At 33.0% G+C, this 20338-nt stretch overlaps 2 protein-coding genes across 2 annotated transcripts; both read right to left on the bottom strand.

Moving 5' to 3' along the window:
- Positions 1–6646: 6646 nt before the first annotated feature.
- On the bottom strand, positions 6647–8593 carry LOC133668925 (isoleucine N-monooxygenase 2-like). The gene is made up of 2 exons (XM_062088933.1): positions 7622–8593; positions 6647–7392 (listed from the first exon to the last, which is right to left on the bottom strand). The coding sequence occupies exons 1-2, from the start codon at positions 8576–8578 to the stop codon at positions 6763–6765; spliced, it is 1587 nt and encodes a 528-aa protein (XP_061944917.1). The 5' UTR covers positions 8579–8593; the 3' UTR covers positions 6647–6762.
- Positions 8594–16799: 8206 nt separating this feature from the next.
- On the bottom strand, positions 16800–19801 carry LOC133668932 (phenylalanine N-monooxygenase CYP79D16-like). Its single transcript, XM_062088938.1, has 2 exons — positions 18828–19801; positions 16800–17523 (listed from the first exon to the last, which is right to left on the bottom strand). Exons 1-2 carry the CDS (start codon positions 19782–19784, stop codon positions 16894–16896), a joined length of 1587 nt encoding a protein of 528 aa, XP_061944922.1. The 5' UTR covers positions 19785–19801; the 3' UTR covers positions 16800–16893.
- Positions 19802–20338: the final 537 nt, after the last annotated feature.

Below are 20338 nucleotides of genomic sequence, written 5' to 3'. Positions count from 1 at the left end.
ACATCGTCAATATTTACTATTCTAAAACTCACAGCTGACTAAATCCCAAATCTTTTGATTATAAAATGAATAATTTTCCACGTGGTTCAGAACACATGTAAGTACTTTTTAATTATTCTTATCTCTTAGGATATTTAATTTCATTATACATTTCTTATTAATTGTTCATGATTGTACTTCGTGTACCGTGTTTATGTGTTTATCAATTGAGAGGGAATGTTAGTGTTAATTTGTCTTTACTAAGTTTGGGTCCTAAAAGAAATGTGAAGTGTTACAACGAGTATTTCTTTAATGGTCATGTGTTTCATACTGAAGAATATAGGCAGGGTAGAAATACATATAACAATGGAATTTGTGTTAAAGGATCAACTTCTAATGAGTTTGAAGTTGACTACTATGGAAAGTTGGAAAAGGTTATTGAATTGTAATATCATAGCAAGCAGGATAAAGTTTTTTTAATCAAATGTTATTGGTATGATACCATTGACAAAGAAATCAAAATATATCCTCATCATGGTTTGGTCGAAATTAATTCAAATGCTAGACTCCGCAACGTCGATGATGTTTTTATTTTCGCCAAGCAATGCTAGTAAGTTTATTATATATACACTCATTCCTTTAGAAAGAATCGTTCAAGAGTTGATTGGTTATCCATAGTGAAAACCAAACTTAGGGGTCGTGTCGAGGTTGTTCATAATGGTACCGATGAATTAACTATAAGAGATGAGATCTTTCAACTTAGTGAGTTAGTTAATCCATTTCGAGTTGCTTTGTCTAATGACTTAGAAGAAAATTTAAATTTTAGCATCGCCGAGAATATTTTTGTTGATGTTGACACCAAAGAGTTAAATAATGATAACGATGAAATCAACGTAGAAGATTGCAATGGAAATGAAGACGAGTCAATTGATGAATGTGTAATGCCATAAACTATAATGTAATATTTGGATAAAATTCAGTTCAATATAATGACAATGAAGTTAATTTATTATTGAATCATAAGGAAATATTTATTTTATTATTGTGATATGAACTAGTGTTATTGTGTTGTATGTGCAGTTGTGAATTGAAGTATTTGCAGGATAGATAGATAGATAGAGAATACAAATACAATTTGGCATTAGAAACTGTTTTATAATGATAAAAATATCAATAGACTGTATATTACATACGAGTATACAGATGAAATGTGTTCGTCGATATATTCCAGTGACCATGTGAATTGCTTGTCTTCTCCCTGACACTATTTATAGTTTTCATTACATACGGGTATACTGACATAATATGTCTTTCGGTATATTCTAGAGACTACGGGAACAGTTCACTTCTCAATACCCTAATACTTAATGTTCTTTTGACTATTAACTTTTGTTTTCCAACAACATCACTAAGAGAATGAAAAGTCATCGATAATATTTGGAAGGCTTTTTGAAAAATTTTATGCAAGTTAAAATTTTCCATTTGATTTTATTGACGGAATCACTGATAAAAATATTAAAATATTAATATCTAATTTTCTGTCCATGATTCTGTTGGTAAAAAGTGTCCAGATACCAAGACCATTAAACTTCAATACGACTTTACAAACGAAATCACTAATATAAATATTTAATATTTTATCGGTAATTATGTTGGTAAAATTAACTTAAAAAACCAAAATCAGAACAGACGGAGCTTCATCTATTTCTCTTTTTTTTCTCTCATGGAACTATTTCTATCTCTTTCTCTTCTCTTCTCTCTCTTCTTCTCAGTCTAAATCAAGCATTCTCTTCTCTTTTCATCCTCATGTATGTTGTCTTTCTTTATTTTTTTTTTGGGTTTATTAACAATCTCTTTTCTTTTCTTTTTATTTTTTGTTTTTTAATTATCAATCAAAATTAAGCACGCCATTAAAGTAATAACTTTTCATTCCTTTTTCTTCCTTTTTTTTATTTTTTTTTTGCATCATTTTTGTATTTTTGTCATTATTTTCGTTGAAATTTGTGTTCTTAATAATTTTATAAATTAATAAATGTGTTGAATCTTAGTTATTATTGAAGTAGTTTTTGTATTATTTTGTTGCATTTTAGTTTATTTTTTAAATGTTTTGTTCAATTTCAATTAAATGTGTAGGATTAGTTTTAATTATTATTTTGTATTTATTCCATTTACAATAATTTTTTTAAAAAATTTAGGGTTAAAAATATTAACACTTAGAAATAATTGTGTTGAATTTTAGTTGTTTAATTTAGTAAGTTTTACATTATTTTGTCGAATTTTAGTATAAAAAAATCAATATAATTAAAATCGAATTCTCTTACCTTTTTTTATCAAATGAAAATATTCAATTAAAATTATTGTTTGTGTTTAAATGTTTAACAACCATTTATTTGATCAAATACCCCTCCAATTTATTAGCCTAGTACTTGATAAAGATGAACTCCTTTTCGGCCATTTATAGCACGCAAAATCACTTGTTGATTGACGCAGAAATAGTTGAAAAGTAAACAAACAAATAATTTTCAGCTTCTCTTTTTTAATCCAGAGGATTACAAGCTAAATCTATCATAATCCAAATAATGTTTTAGTTTAAAAAATAATTCTAATTTAAAAGACTTGGTGAATAGACTTGTTTTTCACTTTTATAATAGATAATCTCAATTCTCCCATCCTCCTTTATGAGATTTCATAACCAGTTAAACTTTATGTAATAGTCAATACTTGCATATCTATCCTGCAGAATTGAATGTTTAAAGAGTTTAAATATTGAGTTGTTGGGCAAGAAATATATATATATATATATATATATATATATATATATATATATATATGGAGAGAGAGAGAGAGAGAGAGAGAGATCCTCCTTGTCTCCTAAAGTTAAATTCCAACGAATATGGTTTGTATCTCTGTGAATGCCATGCTATGGACGGCATAATCCGAAGATTATTTGAAGCACAGAAGTCGGAGATATGTGGACAGTGATAAGTGTATCATCAGACATGGAAATAATTAAACCCAGTTGAATAGTTTTGTTGTGGAAAACGTTTGCCCCTTTTGCACGTCTATAACCAATGGTCACACCGACTCCATTAATCTTGGCCACATAGATGAATGTTTGATCTTTTCCTGCTGATCAATATGTATCACGTGCTATTAGGAGGAATACGAGAGTCTTGTTGTTGTTGTTATTGTTTTTTAAAGCATTTTTTATTTAAAAATATTAAAATAATATTAATTTAAAATAAAAAAAATTAATATTTTTTTAAAACACTTTTAAAACGCTACTATAAAAAACAATTAATACAAAGGATGGTGGGGTGTGATTTTTTTTTAATATACAATTAAATACAAAAAACTACCATAAAGAAAAAGTTTTTCTTGCTTTTTTTTGTGTGGGTCCCATTATATACAAAAAGGTTACTCTTTTTAGCCATCATGGTAGTTGTAGTGTTGTTATTTGCTACTATTTAAAAAAAAAAAAAACAAAATAGCGGTGAATAACATGTTATTCATCACTTTTAAAAAGAAACAAAAATAAACATGGCCTAGGCATGTTGTGTTTGTCTTAGGCCTGTACAACCGGGCTCTTCTTTTTTTTGGCCCTCTGTGTTTTCTTGGTTTTTTTCAATTATATCATTCAATATTGGATTTTTATTGGATTTTTTATTTTTTTAATTTTATCGTTCAATATTAGATTAAATTTGAATGAATTTTTATATTTTGCTTTATCATATAATAACATAATACAAATTTAACTGAACCCAGTAGAATTCATAATCCGAGTCACATGTATACAAGTTTAATGATAATGTCAAAAAGTTTCATGTGTCCCGTATAATATTATTTTACATTAACCAAAAAAAGATTCGCCATCAGGGTAGCGCAAGAAGAAACCTCTTTGTGTGTGTGTGTGGGATGTTTTAAATTCTTCAAGAGTTCATTAGTTTTGCTACTTGATATCTACTAGTTTGCGGGTTGTATATCCATAGTTTTTAAACCCGATCTGGTGGTCAACGTCTGATGATCGGGTCACGAGTCAAATGAGTTGACTCGGGTCAACAAAAAAAAAAAACAAAAACATTTTCACCAACTCCTCAAAAATGCCCCTAATTAAAAACCCAACAAAAAAACCAATAAAGAAAACCCAATTCCAATTCCAATTCCAAAAACCCAACAAAAACAACACAAACCCATTTCCACAAATTTTCCATGAATCCCACCACCAAAAACACACAAAATTTGATTGAGAAAAGGAAAAGGAGGCTGTTATTGCTGATATTAGCCCTCCAATTTCACTTGTTTTTCCCATTTTTTGTTTTACTGTGTAGAGAAATAAAATGATAAACGGTGTATAGAGAAAGAGAAAGATTAGGGGTTTAGGAATGTGATTTGTAGAGAGAGAGAGAGAGAGAGAGAGAGAGACTTAGTGAAAGGTATAGATTAGCTTTAGAGCCTAGAACGGCTCCCCTATAATTGATAAAGGAAAGGAAGTGGATCAACTTGCAACTTTGAATGAGTCTCTAAGCCTACCTTTGAGAAGTAAGCCTTCTCCTTTAAGTCTTTTCGTTTCCAGGGTTGCCCATTGGAAACTATCCCTAAGATCCATAAGCCATAGATGGAGCTAGAAAGAAGAGATTATCTAGCTTTGTTCTTTGTCTTCTCTTCTCTTTGGTAGTGGAGAGAGGTTGGGAGTATGGCTCCCGCTTTGAAGTGAGGGATGGGAATTGAATTCTTTCTTTCCATAGCTCGTTCTATGGATTGCTATGAAATGCGTTTGACGTCTTTTAATCGATTGTTGAGGCATTCTTTCTTCTACTAGTTCGGCCGAGTCTTAGCCGGGTTTATCCTGGTCAACCGGGTTCTGGGTCGACCCTTCGGGTCGATGGGATTTTATCAAGCCAAATTCCCGACTATTTTTTACCTTAATCCGGCCCAGTGCCAGACCCGGGTCGACCTGCCAGGCCGAACCAGGTTTTAAAACTATATATATACCAATTAGTTAAACTTATGAGCGTGTTTGGCAGTGTGATTGCGGGTGCTTTTCAAATAGCTTTTCGTGCCGAAATGCATGCCAATGATATTTTTTTCATTTTTTAAAAATCATTTTTGACATCAGCACATTAAAACGATCCAAAAAGTACAAACTGCACTCAATTTTAGTAAAAAAAAAATTTTCAAATTTCGATGAAACACAGTTACAAACGCAATGCCAAACGGTGTTGAACTCTTGAAGAATTTGAAACAATGCGGGTGTATATATATATATATATATATAACAGGGTTTATCTTAATCACCATGCATTAATTAATTAATTAGTCAAGCCAGCATTGATTCTACCATCCCAAGTGAAACAGAAATATTGACCACACCACAAAATCATGTCAATAGTAATTAATTAGTCCGGCATCATATTTGTCTTCTTTCATCCCCTGATCATGATCTCCAGTCTTTAATTAGTTACAGAAATTTTATTAATTATAGTAATTATTCATAGATTCCAATGTATGCTTGCCGCTACTTACTTGGAATGTTTTAGTTTATAACTTGGCAGTTAATATAACTATGAGGAGAAGAATTTGGATGATAGTATTCATCGAACACAAGCTGTTAATTAGCAATTTGGCTATTTTATGAGATAAATTCATGCTTTCCGGAAATTAAGAGCAATACTAAGTGTTTTCGAATAAAACACCAGTACGTGTTAATTACTATTTATAAAATTATTTTTTTAAATCGTTTATCAAAATATTCAAGAAAGTCTGCACGACATGCAATTTAGAATTTTTAATTCAGAATTTGAAAATTTTTGATTGAGTCTTTACTTTTTCAATTGCTTTTAATTATACCGTTTATTACTTTCAGATATTTAATTTCATGCAATTTCACCATTTTCAAATTTAATTATCAGCCCCAAAGTTGACCGTTATTTTTATTTTAGTCCTTGGTTCTTAATTTATGCAATTCGACTCTTAATTGGCCAACAAACTTTCAATTTCTTCCATTGCACCCGTGATTTGGTCAAATTCCAACCTTTATATTCATGCGTCTTTTTTATTTTGGTGCTTAGTTTTGGATTTCTTCAATCAAGTTTTTAATTGCCCATTAAACTTTAATATTTATATAATTAAGTTTCTAATTGAACCAAATTAACTCTTAAAAATTAAAATTCGACCCCTAGATTTTAATTTCGTCAAATTAAAGTTTAAATTGACTTAAAAATCAATTTTTCTTGCAAATAAGTTCTCAATAAATATAATTAAACCTTGAAAAAATCCAATTGAATCCTTAAACATCCAATTTGATTTTTTCCTACTTAAATTTAATCTTTCTTTGCCAATGAGGCTTTCATTCGTCGAAAATACATTGTCAACTTTTTTAATCTTGTATATCTTGATCTTTCTCAATCAATCTACGGTAATTTCCTCGGCGTTCTGGTATATTTTTCTTACAAATATATTTTTGTGATTTTCTTCCAACATTTTTTTTTTTTAATTTTCTCTTTGCTTTTTTTTTCTTGATTTTTTTGGTTTATATGAGCCCCCCAAAATGGGCAGCAACAATATTCAACACTCTTAAATTATATTCTTGTTTTTACTAGGGGTTATAAGCTCAAACTATCATAATCCAGTAAAAAATTTTAAATAAGAATTCTAAACACAAATCCTTTATGTTTCTTTTCTCAACAATATAAAAGTTGCCAGAGTTTATTACATTAACTGCTAATGTTCTGGCACAACGTCTATTGATAATATTTTGCAGCATACGCAGTCCTTGTACTCCCTTCAGTATCCGGGATACATTTGTGGAGGCAAGCGTGGTTTTGCAAGTGCACACAGTGGTTTTGCAAGAGCCATGCTGTCTTCTGCAATGGTAAGGTCGATGCTGGATTGATGAGGTGGTAAACTCCAAGTAAACGCTTGAAGAAGTCTAGCAAATAGCATGGTAGTCATTGAAGTCCCAAGTGTCACACCTATGCACCCACGTTTTCCAGTGGAAAACGAAATGAATCGCAGATTATTCTCAGTCAGCACCACCTTCTCCATTTCATTGAGGTGGCGCTCTGGCTTGAACTTGAGCGGCTCATCCCATACTTTAGGGTTTCTGCCCAGTCCTAGACGGCTAAGCAGAACATAGGAACCTTTCGGGATGAAGTAGTTGGCAACTGTTGTATCGGCGGCCGGCACATGAGGAACGTTAAATGGTGCAACAGGGTGAAGCCTGAATGCTTCTCTAGCACATGCCTTCACGTAATTGAGATGCGAGAAGTCTGATTCTTGGACAAGTCTCTCCTTTCCGACCACTCTATCCAGTTCTTGAGTAGCCTTTTCAAGTATCTCAGGTTGGTTTAGCATCTCTGCGAATGCCCATTCACAAGCATTTGATGGATTGTCCACTGCTGCAACCATTATTTCCTGCAAGTGTCATCATGTTTGAAAATCATTACTATATATGATATACAGTAGTGAAACTTGATTATTACAATTTGGTTTTTAAGGAAAGAGATGCAAACTTGAGACTCTCAAAGGAAAGGACACGGTGCCAGTTAAGCTATAACTAACTCATCACTCGTATAATTAAAATTAAAGACATAAATATGTGTTTCCATGTGGAATTCAAAATGTAAATGCATATAAAACTTACTGTAATTTGAGCTTTTATCTCATCTTTTGACAACAGGGGATTGCCATCAGGATCTTTTAGGGTAATTAAAATATCAAGCAAGTCCTCCGTATCCTTCTTTGCACCATCCTTCCATTGTTGAACCCTCTCATGGATTATGGGATCATGGTATTTATTGATGATCCTATGATTCTCTATCACCACCTTCTCATGCCCATCTAAGTCAAGCCCTATCAAAGATGGCAAAAAATCCGAGATGCAAAATGCATATATATGATTAAGGCAACTGAAAAATGCATCCACATACTCCTCTTCCTCAAAACCAGGTCCACCATCTTTCATTCCCTCCCCAAAAAACCTCTTGTTGAACAGCATCTTCCTAGTCACATTTGCACAGTAGTGCTGGGCAGCAGTTCTCAAATTCACAATGCCACCTTGATGCGCAGACTTCTTGCACTGGTTATACACGTAATGAACAAGGTGATCAGCTTCTTCAACTCTTTTGCTATAAAGCCACTGATGTTTTTTAGGAGAAAGTACATGAGTCATAAGAACTTTCTTCATTTTATTCCATTGGTCTCCAGAGGGAGAGAGAATTGTTGCTAAGTAACCGCTCGAGATGAGATCTGTGGCCATGGTATGAGGTCTAGATGCAAAGGTATTATCTTGTGCTTTTAAGAATTCACAAGCAATATCAGGACAAATGACAGGAATCACATGAACATTTCCTAAACGGATACAAGCTATTTCAGTGTTCATTTCTTTCATGAGATTGTGTATCCATCGATACACTGGCTTGTTTCGGAGCATGGTAGGGAGGCATCCAACAATAGGCCATGGTTTTGGACCGGGTGGCAATGGGTGTTTCTTGACATTCCTATGGGATTGGATGAAGTAAAACAGTATGATTGCTAAGACAAGAAGTGAAGTTGGGAAGCTTAATAGGGTTGTGAAGGAAGTTGCAGCAAGATATTCCATGATCAAACAACTCGATCTACTAATGGTCTTGACATGCATGGTGTTCCTTGTGTGGCTTTATATGACGAAAGAATTTTAAAAGGGAGAGTCGTGATAAACACCAGATTGCCCCCACACACTATAAATGTGTTATTAATCTATAATGTTTTGTACTCTACTTGTCTTTGAAAAGGGCGAGTCCTGATAGACTATGTCATCTACCAGTCATTATCTATGGCTTCTTGATGTTACAATTATACAATGAGGAGGTTTAATCTCCCTCGTGTTGAAAATTCTCTTAGGATCATCCAATACACAACTCATGATAAATATGGTAAAATGAGAAATAAAACATATAAAAATTTATATGGTTTATTTAAATTTAGTTACGTTCACACAAGTATTAAAAGATTTTATTAAGTAATGTGAGAATTATAATTATATTTTTTTTATTATTAAAAAACAATTGAAAATCTAAGTAAAATTCTCATATGCTCTCTCACGTATATCCAATAATTTTATGAATTCCTATCAAATGGTATCAGAGTTTCACAAACGCTTCTTTTAAGTGAAAAATTGTATGATATGGTATCAGAGTATGATGACATTATGTTTGAATTTTGATTTTCAATCTGGTAAGTAGAAATTTTCTGGTTTTGGTTTAACTCATAATTGGGTAAAGCGAAGTATTTTATGAAAGCTTTTTTATTGGAAGACTACTCTCCTCCATCATAACCTTGATGTTGTGCACATAGAAAAGAACGTATTTGAAAATATTTTCAACACGGTTATGAACGTGGAGGGAAATACAAAGGACAACATTAATGCTAGAATGGATATAACTTCTTTTTTTATCACCGTAAAAATATGGAGTTGGTTTATGTTGGTTCATAGGTCACAAAGCCAACTCCACCTTAGACAAGAATGCACAGTTACTTATCTGCCAATGACTTAAAAATCTATGTTTTCCTGATGGACATGCTTCAAATATATCAAGGTTGGTGAATTTAAAGGATTGTAGATTGCATGGAATGAAGAGTTATAACTGCCATGTGTTTATACAAACACCCATTCCATTAGCTTACTGTGATGTATTACCAAAGAGGATATAAGATGCACTCACATAGATTAGTCACTTCTTTAGAGATATATGCTCCGACAAGTTGCGGACACAACACATAGAAAGGCTTGAAATGAATATCATCCAGACAATATGAAAACTTGAGATGATATTCCCTTCATTGTTTTTTGATTTGATGGAGCATTTACTTATATATTTGTCGTTTGAGATAAAAATTGGAGGCTCAATCCAATATAGATGGATGTATCCATTCAAGAGGTCAGAGATTACACATGCTTCATAATTAAAATTTTATTGCCCTTCTTTGTATATTTCAAAACATTCATTTAATTCCATGCAGGTACTTGTTCAACATTAAGAGAAAACTAAAAAACAAGGTACATGTTGAGGCTTTGACATGCAAGGCCCATATTGTTGAAGAGATCTCAATAGTTATCTTGTACTATTTTGAGCTTCAATTAAGAAAAAGAATCAACTGCGTTCCAAGATATGATCGACAATGGTGGGGAAGTGTCTTCATGTGTGAACTTGTCAAAATTCTCTCATTCTGGATGACCCGTACAAAAATGTTGTGAAGGGAAGATATTTGTTAGAAAACGAATTCAGACAAGCACATAATTATGTATTATTTAATTGTGATGAACTAAGACCTTTTATTCTATAAGTATACTACTTAATATATTATTATTTTTTAAGAAATTATCTTTTATAATATTATACACTGATATATTATTGAATTTTTTATAGGCAACATCATCAATATTTACTGTCCTGAAACTCACAGCTGACTAAATCTCAAATCTTTCGATTAAAAAATAAATAATTTTCCACGTGGTTTAGAACATATGTAAGTACTTTTTAATTATTCTTATATCTTAGGATACTTAATTTCATTATACATTTCTCATTAATTGTTCAAGATTGTACTTTGTGTACCGTGTTTATCAATTGAGAGAGAATGTTAGTGCTACTTTGTCTTTACTAAGTTTGAGTCCTAAAAGAAATGTGAAGTGCTACAACGAGTATTTCTTTAATGGACATGTGTTTCATACTGAAGAATATAGGAAGGGTAGAAAGACATATAACAATGGAATTTGTGTTAAAGGATCAACTTCTAATGAGTTTGAAGTTGACTACTATGGAAAGTTGAAAAAGGTTATTGAATTGTAATATCATAGCAAGCAGAATAAAGTTTTTTTATTCAAATGTTATTGGTATGATACCGTTGACAAAGGAATCAAAGTATATCCTCATCATGATTTGGTCGAAATTAATTTAAAGGCTAGACTCTGCAACATCGATGATGTTTTTATTTTCGCCAAGCAATGCTAGTAATATTAGCATATATACACTCATTCCTTTAGAAAGGATCATTCAAGAGTTAATTGGTTATCCGTAATAAAAACTAAACTTAGAGGTCGTGTCGAGGTTGTTCATAATGGTACCGATGAATTAACTGTGAGAGATGAGCTCTTTCAACTTGGTGAGTTAGTTAATCCATATTAAGTTGCTTCGTCTAATGACTTAGAAGAAAATTTAAATTTTAGCATCGTCGAGAATATTTTTGTTGATATTAACACCAAGGAGTTGAATAATGTTTTGAGCTCTAGCAGACTTACATAAGTTGATGAAAATGATAACGGTGAAATCAACGTAGAAGATTGCGATGGAGATGAAGACGAGTCAATTGATGAATGTGTAATGCCATAAACTATAATGTAATATTTGGATAAAATTCAGTTTAATATAATGACAATGAAGTTAATTTATTATTGAATTATAAGGAAATATTTATTTTATTATTGTGATATGAACTAGTGTTATTGTGTTGTGTGTGCAGTTGTTAATTGAAGTATTTGCAGGATAGATAGATAGATAGATAGATGGAGAATACAAATACAATTCGGCATTAGAAACTGTTTTATAATGATAAAAATACCAATAGACTGTATATTACATACGAGTATACAGGTGAAAGGTGTTCGTCGATATATTCCAATGACCATGTGAATTGCTCGTCTTCTCCCTGACACTATTTATAGTTTTCATTACATACAGGTATACCGATATAATATGTCTTCCGGTATATTCTAGAGACTACGGGAACAGTTCACTTCTCAATACCCTAAAACTTAATGTTCTTTTGACTATTAACTTTTGTTTTCCAACAGCATCATTAACATAATGAAAAATCATCGATAATATTTGGAGGGCTTTTTAAAAAAATTTATGCAAGTTAAAAATTTTCATTTGATTTTATTGATGGAATCACTGATAAAAATATTAAAATATTAATATTTAATTTTCTGTCTATGATTCTGCTGGTAAAAAGTGCCCAGATACCAAGACTATTAAATTTCAATACGACTTTACAAACGAAATCATTAATATAAATATTAAAAACATAAATATTTAATATTTTATCACTAATTTTGTTGGTAAATTTAACTTAAAAGACCAGAATTAAAATAGATGGAGCTTCATTTATTTCTCTCTTCTTCTCTCATGGAGCTGTTTCTATCTCTTTCTCTTCTCTCTCTTTCTCCTCTTCTCTCTCTTCTTTTCATTCTAAATCAAGCATTCTCTTCTCTTCTCATCCTCATATATGTTGTCTTTTTTTATTTTATTTTTTTGGGTTTATTAACAATCTCTTTTCTTTTCTTTTCTTTTTATTTTTTGTTGTTTAATTATCAATCAAAATTAAGCACGCCATTAAAGTAATAGCTTTTCATTCCTTTTTCTTCCTTTTTTTATTTTTTTTTTGCATCATTTTTGTATTTTTGTCATTATTTTCGTTGAATTTTGTGTTCTTAATAATTTTATGAATTAATAAATGTGTTGAATCTTAGTTATTATTGAAATAGTTTTTGTATTATTTTGTTGAATTTTAGTTTATTTTTCAAATGTTTTAATTGTTCAATTTCAATTAAATGTGTAGAATTAGTTTTAATTATTATTTTATATTTATTCCATTTACAATAAATGTTTTTTAAATTTATGATTAAAGAAATAATTGTGTTGAATTTTAGTTGTTTAATTTAATAAGTTTTACATTATTTTGTCGAATTTTAGTATAAAAAAATCAATATAATTAAAATCGAATTCGGTTACCTTTTACAGGATCTACAAGTAAGCCATCGACAACCTGCCACCTTACTTTGTGACAACAAAGCTGCACTCTATATTGCAGCCAATCCAGTTTACCATGAACGAACCAAGCACATCGAATTGGATTGCCACACCGTTCGTGAGAAAATTCAAAATGGCGAAATCAAGACAGCTCATGTGCAAACACAATTCCAAGTAGCTGACATTTTCACCAAGCCACTACCTGCACCTCTGTTCCAGTCCCATCTTCGCAAGTTGGGAGTAATCGACGTTCACACTCCAACTTGAGGGGGAGTGTTAAAGGAAAGATATTGGACAACTATTGTAATAGCATCTCTTCCAATTGTATTTACTGTTTCCTATTGTATTTGCTGAGATTGAGGCAATCATAGTTATTGTGATTGACCTTCTTAGAATAGATTATTTACTTTCCTAGAATAGATTCTGCAAACTGTATAAATCACGTGTATTACAGCCTTCTTAATATATACAAGAAACCACAGAGTTTGCAATTCTTTCAGTTTCCGTGTTTAACTATGATTTGTTTGATCAATTTTTCACCAGCTTTGACGTTTAAAATGCACGCATTCTGATGCACAGTCATGTGATTAATGGATGAGAAGATATCTAGGTTTTGTGCACAACAGAACTCCAAGTCATTAATTTGAAATACGAGCTGAAGTTCCACAGCCACAAATTAATCAGACAGCGGTGGCGGACGGTGATAATGATATTTGTCCTGGAAAACGTTGTTCCTCGTGTATCTTGTTGGTCCTCATGTATCTACATATGCAAGCCAAAATTCACCCAGTGTTTCATGTTTCTCTCCTGAAAAACTATGTGGGCACTTCTCTACCTGTGGTTATTGACCTACCACCAATTTCAGACGAAGGACAGATCCAAGTTGAACCTGAGCAGGTGGTTGATACGAGATGGATAAAACGTGGTACCAAGTTTATTGAGGAAAGTTTGGTGCAGTGGAAGAGTTTGCCTGCAAAAGATGCTACCTAGGAGGATACGCAACTACTCAAACAACAATTTTCTGCATTGCACCTTGAGGACAAGGTTCCACTTGTGGGAGGGAGTATTGATACACCAAGAAGATCCTCCAGGGTCTTGAAAACAAATCCCAAGTTTTTAGCTTAAGATTGCATTGTTCTTTTCTAATTTATTGTTTTGAATTTGTTTGCTTGGTCATAAGTGGTTAGTCACCTCCAGAATAATAGCTAAGTCATGGTTTTGACTAGCTGAAGTCTAGGAGTCAGTTTAGCTATTTAGTTGATGTAAAGAAACTCTATTTAAGGAGTTCATTTGGAATACCAGGGACGTGCAGAATTTTATTCAAACTTGTGGTTGTCTTTCACCCAAAGAAAGTCAAGTTACTGTGTGTTTTTCATTGTGATCTGACAGGGACCTATCAATTTGATGGCCTTTGCTACAGCTGATACAGCTTCCACCCGGGTATTGCTCTCTCCTTCCCCTGAATCTTTTGCCTTCTCTGATGCAGATAATTATGTTGTTTGGCATGATGTTAGGTGTGATGAGATAAAGGCATTGCATGCTAATCACACATGATCTCTAGTACCTTTTCATCCTTTAATGAATATTGTTGGCAGTCAATGGATGTATCGGATCAAACATCATGTTGATGGTAGCATTGAACATTATAAAGCTCGTCTAGTTGCTAGAGGCTTTACCCAGCAGGAAGGCATTGATTATTCTGAAACTTTCAGCCCAGTTATTAAGCAGGCCACCATCATATTAGTCTTTTGCATTGTGGTTTCACGTAATTGGAAGATTCATCAGCTCGATATTCATAATGCATTTCTCAATGGTGTTCTTACGGAAGAGGTCTACATGAAGCAACCTCTAGGTTTTGTTAACCCTACTCTTCCATCTCATGTGTGCAGATTGCACTAGTCATTGTATAGTTTAAACCAGGCACTAAAGGCATGGTACACTCGTCTGAGTGATTTTTTTCTCTCCATTGGTTTTTTTGCCTCCAAGGTTGACACCTCCTTTTTTATCTTATCTGATGGTACTAATATCTTTTTTCTCTTGGTATATGTTGATGATATTCTACTTACGGGTAGCAACTCTCCCATGCTTCATCGTCTAATACAGTTACTAAGCTCTGAGTTCAAGCTTCGTGACTTAGGTATTGTTCACTACTTTTTAGGTATTAAAGTTCAGTCTACGGGTATGGGTCTGATATTGCGCCAACACAAATATATTCTTGACATCCTCACTTGAGCTGGTATGACTTCTTGCAAACCCATTGATACTTCAGTCTCTCCTTCAAAAATTTCTATACAACCGGATCATCCATTCTCTGATCCCACATGATTTCGTCAAATTATGGGTGCTCTTCAATATCTTACATTCACTTGCCTAGATATCTGCTTTGCTGTTAATAATGTTTGTCAGTTCATGCATGCTCTTACAGATTCCCATTGGGCTACCGTTAAACGCATTCTCCACTATTTTAAAGGTACGCCATCCTATGGTTTTCATATCACTCGAGGTACCTCTTTTGCTCTACATGGTTTTACAGATGCAGATTGGGCTGGTAGTATTGATGATCGCAAGTCTACGGGTGGCTATCTTGTTTTCTTTGGTCAAACACCGATTTCATGGAAATCTGGCAAGCAACGTACAGTTGCCCGCTCCTCCACTGAGGCTAAGTATAAAGCCTTAGCAGATGGTAATGTTGAGGTCATCTGGCTTTAATATTTGTTTTGAATTCATTTATAACCTTTTGATCTTGAGAGAGGTATTGTAAACCCTTGATAAAAACCTATTGAGGAGCCATATAAAAACCAAATCATTTTTTGCGTGATGATTGTACTGTTAAGGATGACTGAGTTGTCTACTTTTGAGATCTTGTAGGTGCAATTCTGAAGTTATCATCGCTTGAGATCACCTGAATTTTATAAAGGGGGTGTATATCTTTTATTTGGATCCAACGCTGCTTAATTAATTTAAAGGTCTGTAACTCTGTATTCATGCACTTGAAGTTGTCAACTGGATCAATTGAACCTGTTAAAATAAAGATGCAAGCTGACGAACGACGTGTCATTTACCTTCTTTTCATAAAGTCTGAACGACATGTCCTTTAGGGTTCTTAATTCGAGATCTGAAAAATTTTGATTGAGTCCCTACTCTTTCCATTGCTTTTAATTATACTAGTAATTGTCTCCTGATTTTTAATTTCATGCTATTTCACCCTTACTAAACTCAATTATCAGCTTCAAAGTTGATCGCTACTTTCATTTTAGTCCTTGGTTCTAAATTTATGCATTTCGAACCTCAATTGACCAATAAACTTTAAATTTTTTCAATTTGACATCTGATTTGGTCAATTCCAGCCTTTACGTTCACGCGCCTTTTTCAACTTGGTGCTTAGTTTTGGATTTCTTCAATCAAGTCTTTAATTACCCATTAAACTTTAATATTTATGCAATTAAGTCTCTGATTGAACCAAATTAATTCTTAAAAATTACAATTCGACTCCTAGACTTTAATTTCTTCCAATTAAAGTCTAAATTGACTTTAAAAAATCAATTTTTCTTGCAATTAATCCCTCAATAAATTCAATTAAACCTTGAAAAATTTCAATTGAATCCTTAAATATCCAATTTGAATTTTCCTCAAATTTAATCTTTCTTTGCCAATGAGGCCTTTATTGGTCGAAAATACAATGTCAAATTTTTTAATCTTGTATATTTTGATCTTTCTCAACCAGTATTCTTCGATAATTTCCTGTGTATTCTGATATATTCTTCTTACTGATATATTTTTGTGATTTTCTTTTTAGTATTTTTTTTATTATTTGCATTTTCTCTTTGTTTCCGGTTTTTTTTGTCTGATTTTTTTGGTGTATATGGGGCCTTCAAAATAGGTAACAACAATATTCAACACTCTTAAATTATATTCTTATTTTCACGGGGGGTTATAAGATCAAACTATCGTAATCCATTAAAATTTTTAATTAACTAGCAGTTAAATAAGAATTCCAAATACAAATCCTTTATGTTTGTTTTCTCAACAATATAAAAGTTACCGGAGTTTATCACATTAACTGCTAATGTTCTGGCACAACCTCTATTGATAATATTTTGCGGCATACACAGTCCTTGTACTCGCTTCAGTATCCGGGATACACTTGTGGAGGCAAGCGTGGTTTTGCAAGTGCACACAGAGGTTTTGCAAGAGCCATGCTGTCTTCTGCAATGGTAAGGTCGATGCTGGATTGACGAGGTGGTAAACTCCAAGTAAACGCTTGAAGAAGTCTAGCAAATAGCATGGTAGTCATTGAAGTCCCTAGTGTCACACCAATGCACCCACGTTTTCCTGTAGAAAACGAAATAAATCGCAGATTATTCTCAGTCAGCACCACCTTCTCCATTTCATTCAGGTGGCGCTCCGGCTTGAACTTGAGCGGCTCATCCCATACTTTGGGGTTTCTGCCCAGTCCTAGACGGCTAAGCAGAACATAGGAACCTTTCGGGATGAAGTAGTTGGCAACTGTTGTATCGGCGGCCGACACATGAGGAAGGTTCAATGGTGCAACAGGGTGAAGCCTGAATGCTTCTCTAGCACATGCCTTAACGTAATTGAGATGCGCAAAGTCTGATTCTTGGACAAGTCTCTCCTTTCCGACCACTCTATCCAGTTCTTGAGTAGCCTTTTCAAGTATCTCAGGTTGGTTTAGCATCTCTGCGAATGCCCATTCACAAGCATTTGATGGATTGTCCACTGCTGCAGTCATTATTTCCTGCAAGTTTCATCATGTTTGAAAATCATTACTATGATATACAGCAGTGAAACTTGATTATTTAAAAAAAAATTCTTAAGGAAAGAGATGCAAACTTGAGACTCTCAAAGGAAAGGTCATGACTGCCAGCAAGGGCGGAACCAGGAATCTTTTTTATCTTGGGCTACGAACAAATAAACATAAATTGTTTTTCAATATCCATTATTGAATAGACACTCTAGTTATCATTTCATTAATGATGTATGAAAATTTTTGTATTATAAATCGAAGAATGAGCTAAGAAACTATATTCCATACCGATAGGAGTTCAGCAGGTGGCAAAGATATGGTAAGTGCGTGAAATATTATAAACTTCGCTTGAGTATTTATTTATTTATTTTATTAATATGAATATCTAGATCAACTCACATATACCTCAACTAATCCTACAGGTCCTGAAGTTAAGGACCATATAAATATTTAGTGGTTTTAAGATTTGTGGGATTCGAACTAGTGATATTTAGAAATCAAACCTAGAGCCTGACCAATTAGGCTACACTCCTCGTGGTTGATTGAGTATTTATTAGCTACTATAAGATGGGGCTAAAGAGTAGAGAGTATTTGGGAACACGGTGCAAACCGCGTTCCCTTAAAATTTATTTTTTTTGCTAAAAAATAATTTTTTTGGTATGTTTTGAATCATTTAGATGTGTTGATTTCAAAAATAATTTTTTAAAAATAAAAAAAAAACTTCATTTTGATATATTTTAGCACGAAAAACACTTTAAAAAACAATCGCAACCACATTCCCAAACTTATTTTTTTAATTTTATTTTTTAAAATTAAATTTTTTAATGTTTTTCTATGAATCAAATACATATAAAATGGGATATATAAAGTGGGTTCTTTTATCCAGAATAGAAAATCCTAGAAATTTATTCAACGAGTAAGAAGATAAATTAATGGGATGCTAAAGGCTAAGAAGCCCAATGAAAAGGTACGAGGCTAATAAGAAATAATGCAGAGGAAATATTTACATATCCGGATTTGAAAAAAGATAAATAAAAAGGCTATACTTATAATTATAAGATGAGATATTATATTTTTTTTAAGATCTATTTTTCTACTTGGGCTACAGCCCACCTTAATCTTCTATGCTCCTCCGCCCCTGACTGCCAGTTAAGCTATGACTAGCTGATCACTGGTATAATTAATTAAGTCTTTTTTTCTCTAAGCAATTGTGTGCCTGGCTAGTTACTTAATATTAAAGACATAAATATGTGTTTCCATGTGGAATTCAAAATGTAAATGCATATAAAACTTACTGTAATTTGAGCTTTTATCTCATCTTTTGACAACAGGGGATTGCCATCAGGATCTTTTAGGGTAATTAAAATATCAAGCAAGTCCTCCGTATCCTTCTTTGCACCATCCTTCCATTGTTGAACCCTCTCATGGATTATGGGATCATGGTATTTATTGATGATCCTATGATTCTCTATCACCACCTTCTCATGCCCATCTAAGTCAAGCCCTATCAAAGATGGCAAAAAATCCGAGATGCAAAATGCATATATATGATTAAGGCAACTGAAAAATGCATCCACATACTCCTCTTCCTCAAAACCAGGTCCACCATCTTTCATTCCCTCCCCAAAAAACCTCTTGTTGAACAGCATCTTCCTAGTCACATTTGCACAGTAGTGCTGGGCAGCAGTTCTCAAATTCACAATGCCACCTTGATGCGCAGACTTCTTGCACTGGTTATACACGTAATGAACAAGGTGATCAGCTTCTTCAACTCTTTTGCTATAAAGCCACTGATGTTTTTTAGGAGAAAGTACATGAGTCATAAGAACTTTCTTCATTTTATTCCATTGGTCTCCAGAGGGAGAGAGAGCTGTTGTTAAGTACCCTCTCGAGATGAGATTTGTGGTCATGGTATGAGGTCTAGATGCAAAGGTATTATCTTGTGCTTTTAAGAATTCACAAGCAATATCAGGACAAATGACAGGAATCACATGAACATTTCCTAAACGGATACAAGCTATTTCAGTGTTCATTTCTTTCATGAGATTGTGTATCCATCGATACACTGGCTTGTTTCGGAGCATGGTAGGGAGGCATCCAACAATAGGCCATGGTTTTGGACCGGGAGGCAATGGGTGTTTCTTGACATTCTTATGGGATTGGAAGAAGTAAAACAGTATGATTGCTAAGACAAGAAGTGAAGCAGGGAAGCTTAATAGGGTTGTGAAGGAAGTTGCAGCAAGATATTCCATGATCAAACAACTCGATCTACTACTGTTGCTGACATGCATGGTGTTCCTTTTGTGGCTTTATATAACAAAAGATTTTCAAAAGGGAGAGTCGTGATAAACACCAGATTGCCCCCACACACTATAAATGTGTTATTAATCTATAATGTTTTGTTCTCTACTTGTCTTTGAAAAGGGAGAGTCCTGATAGACTATGTCATCTACCGTGTCATTATCTTGATGTAACAATTATACAATGAGGAGGTTTAATCCCTCGTTTTGAAAATTCTCATAGGATCATCCAATACACAACTCAAGATAAGTATGGTAAAATGAGAAATAAAACATATAAAAATTTGTATAGTTTATTTAAATTTAGTTAAGTTCACACAAGTATTAAAAGATTTTATTAAATAATATGAGAATTATAATCATATTTTTTTATTAATAAAAAACAATTGAAAATCTAAGTAAAATTCTCATGTACTCTCTCTTGGATATCTGATAATTTTATGAATTCCTATCAAATGGTATTAGAGTTGAACAAACACTTCTTTCAAGTGAAAAATTGTGTGACA

The sequence above is a fragment of the Populus nigra genome, chromosome 12, assembly GCF_951802175.1.
Source record: "Populus nigra chromosome 12, ddPopNigr1.1, whole genome shotgun sequence".
Lineage (NCBI taxonomy): Eukaryota > Viridiplantae > Streptophyta > Magnoliopsida > Malpighiales > Salicaceae > Populus > Populus nigra.
This window is presented reverse-complemented; position numbering and strand designations above follow the sequence as displayed.

What these genes read in the sequence shown, in the direction of transcription:
- LOC133668925 (XM_062088933.1), bottom strand. Translation starts at nt 8,578, where the DNA reads ATGGAATATCTTGCTGCAACTTCCTTCACAACCCTATTAAGCTTCCCA. An exon ending in AGATAAAAGCTCAAATTACA is followed by an intron (nt 7,393 to 7,621) that starts GTAAGTTTTATA and finishes TGACACTTGCAG; the next exon opens with GAAATAATGGTTGCAGCAGT.
- LOC133668932 (XM_062088938.1), bottom strand. Translation starts at nt 19,784, where the DNA reads ATGGAATATCTTGCTGCAACTTCCTTCACAACCCTATTAAGCTTCCCT. An exon ending in AGATAAAAGCTCAAATTACA is followed by an intron (nt 17,524 to 18,827) that starts GTAAGTTTTATA and finishes TGAAACTTGCAG; the next exon opens with GAAATAATGACTGCAGCAGT.